The 3,021-nt window shown below is 41.3% G+C and overlaps 1 protein-coding gene across 1 annotated transcript; it reads right to left on the bottom strand.

The window, feature by feature from the left end:
* Positions 1 to 2,036: 2,036 nt before the first annotated feature.
* On the bottom strand, positions 2,037 to 2,786 carry LOC107484551 (uncharacterized). The gene has a single exon (XM_016105106.1). The coding sequence runs from the start codon at positions 2,784 to 2,786 to the stop codon at positions 2,037 to 2,039; it is 750 nt and encodes a 249-aa protein (XP_015960592.1).
* Positions 2,787 to 3,021: the final 235 nt, after the last annotated feature.

Here is a 3,021-nt window from a genome sequence, read left to right on the forward strand (position 1 = left end):
GAAAGTAGCCACAGTTGATGGTGAACCCCTAAACAAAGCTTGCCATGGAAAGGAGTAAGAAGGATTGAGTAGAAGCAGTAGGAGAGCAGGCGTCCTTGAGCTCTACAGCATCTCCATCCGCTTATCTGAAATTCCCACCAATGAATCTGCATAAGTATTCTATCCCTTTTATTATTCCTTTTTATTATTTACTCCAATAATCACAATTACCCTTTAATCTCCCTAACTGAGATTTGCAAGGTGACCATAGCCTGCTTCATACCAACAATCTCTGTGGATTCGACCCTTACTCACGTAAGGTTTATTACTTGGACGACCCAGTACACTTGCTGGTTAGTTGAACGGAGTTGTGTGAATTCAACCAGTGCCATAATAATGATTTCATACAAAGACAAACAACTTGAAAAGAATAGTGATCACAATTTCGTCCACCACCCATCAGCACACTTTTTGAACAAATATGGCTCCTCCCAGATATAGTATTTGGCATCTTTGATAAGCTTTCTCCTCATGAGTTTGTTGATGTTGGTTGGTAATTCCCCAATGGCCTTGAAATTGGCTATGTCAGCAAACCAATAGGTCTCTTGTATCATCATTAGTTGTTCATCCGGGAAGCTTTCATTCACTGCAAGATGGTGTGCTCCTTCTTCTTCTTGTAGGATCCTTGAGAGGTGGTCAGCAACTTTGTTCTCTGCTCCACTCCTATCCTTAATTTCGATGTCAAACTCTTGGAGTAGCAGGATCCATCTTGTTAGCCTTGGCTTGGACTCTTATTTGGTAAGCAAGTATTTGAGTGCTGCATGATCAGTGAATACAATTACTTTAGAAACAATGAGATATGATCTAAATTTATCAAAAGCAAAGACAATGGTAAGTAATTCCTTCTCTGTAGTGGTGTAGTTCCTTTGATTCTCATTAAGGACCTTGCTGGCATTATAAATGACATGCACCAATTTATCCTTCCTCTATCCTAAAACAGCACCCACAGCAAAATTTGATGCATCACACATCAACTCAAAGGGTAGATCCCAACATGGTGGTGCTATGATAGGTGCAGAGGAAAGTTTGTTCTTAAGCTCCTCAAAGGCTGACATGCATTCATTATCAAAAACAAAAAGGCACATTAGAGACAAGTAGATTGCTCAAAGGCTTGGCAACCTTGGAGAAGTCTCTAATAAACCTCCTATAGAAACCAGCATGTCCCAAAAAGCTTCTAATTGCTTTGACATTGCAAGGTGGAGGTAGCTTTTCAATCACCTCTACATTTGCCATGTCCACTTCTATACCCTTCTTTGAGATTTTATGACCAAGGACCACTCCTTCTGTAACCATGAAATGGCATTTTTTCCAGTTTAAAACAAGGTTGGTCTCTTGGCATCTCTTTAGCACCAGGGCTAAGTGATGCAAGAAATCAGAATATGTGTTACCAAATACAGAGAAGTCACCATAAACACCTCAATAAACTGCTTAATCATGTCTGAAAATATGGAGAGCATGTACCTTTGGAATGTCGTAGGTGCATTGGATAGTCCAAAGGGCATCCTCATGTAAGCAAAAATGCCATATGGACAAGTAAATGAAGTTTTCTCCTGGTCCTTTGGGTCCACAACTAGTTGGTTGTAACTCGAATAACTGTCAAGGAAGCAGTAGTATTCATGTCCAGCCAGCCTCTCAAGGATTTGGTCCATGAATGGTAGGGAGAAGTGGTCCTTCCTGGTGGCTTCATTGAGCTTCCTATAGTCGATGCACAAGCACCAACAAGTCACAGTTCTTGTTGGTATCAGCTCATTCTTCTCATTTGTTACAACAGTGACTCCTCCTTTCTTTGGAACTACTTGTATTGGGCTTACCCAAGGGCTGTATGAGATAGGGTAGATCACCCCTGCTTGCCACAATTTCAACACTTCCTTCTAGACTACCTCATTCATGGTTGGATTCAACCTTCTTTGTTGTTGCCTTGAGGGCTTAGCACCCTCCTTAAGTAGGATCTTGTGCATACACATTGAGGGGCTCATCCCTTTTAAGTCTGTGAGTGTCTAGCCTATAGCATCCTTGTGTTGTTTCAGCACTTGGATGAGCTCCTCTTCTTGCTCCTTACTCAAGCTTGAGTTAATGATCACTAGGTAGGTGCTGTTGTCACCTAGATAGGCATATTTCAAGCTTGGAGGTACGGTTTTTAGCTCTAATTTTGGTGCCTCTTCTCCATTGTTGTCTTTGTGGTTTGTCATGATTGAACTTTCTATGGTTCCTTGTGGTGGTTCTTCACGTGGTGCTTGTTGCTCCAATTCTATACTTCCTTCGTATTGCTCTTCTTCTAAGACTCCTTGGACTATTTGTTCTATGGTGTCCACCATCATGCATTCTCCTATTGCTTCCTTAGGATAGCTCATTGCCTTGAATACATTGAAGACCATCTTTTCCTCATGTAATCTCAAGACTAGTTCTCCTTTTTGCACATCAATGATAGCTCCAGCAGTAGTTAGGAATGGTCTTCCTAGAATAATTGAAGTGTTTGTCTCTTCTTCCATATCCAGCACAACAAAGTCAGCTAGAAAGATGAATTCTCCCACTTTCACCAATAAATCTTTCACCATTCCATGTGGAAACTTGAATGTCCTGTCGGCTAGTTGGAGTGCCATTCTTGTTGGTTTGGCTTCCTCAATTCTCATCCTTCTCATCATGTTCAAGGACATGAGATTGATGCTAGCCCCCAAGTCACATAAAGCCTTTTCAATAGTGATATCCCCTATGATGTAGGGGATTTGGAAACTCCCTGGGTCCTTCATTTTCTTGGGGAGTTTTTTTTGTATGATGGCACTACACTCCTCAGTTAGGACTACAGTCTCCTTTTCTCCCTAGTTTCTTTTTCTTGTCATGAGTTCCTTCAGGAACTTTGCGTAGAGGGGCATTTGCTCCAGTGCTTCAACAAATGGTATGTTGATTTAGAGCTTTTTGAAGATTTCCAAAAATCTGGAAATTTGGCTGTCCTTCCCATCCTTCCTTAGCCTTTGTGGGTATGGT

The sequence above is a fragment of the Arachis duranensis genome, chromosome 4 (assembly GCF_000817695.3).
Source record: "Arachis duranensis cultivar V14167 chromosome 4, aradu.V14167.gnm2.J7QH, whole genome shotgun sequence".
NCBI lineage: Eukaryota > Viridiplantae > Streptophyta > Magnoliopsida > Fabales > Fabaceae > Arachis > Arachis duranensis.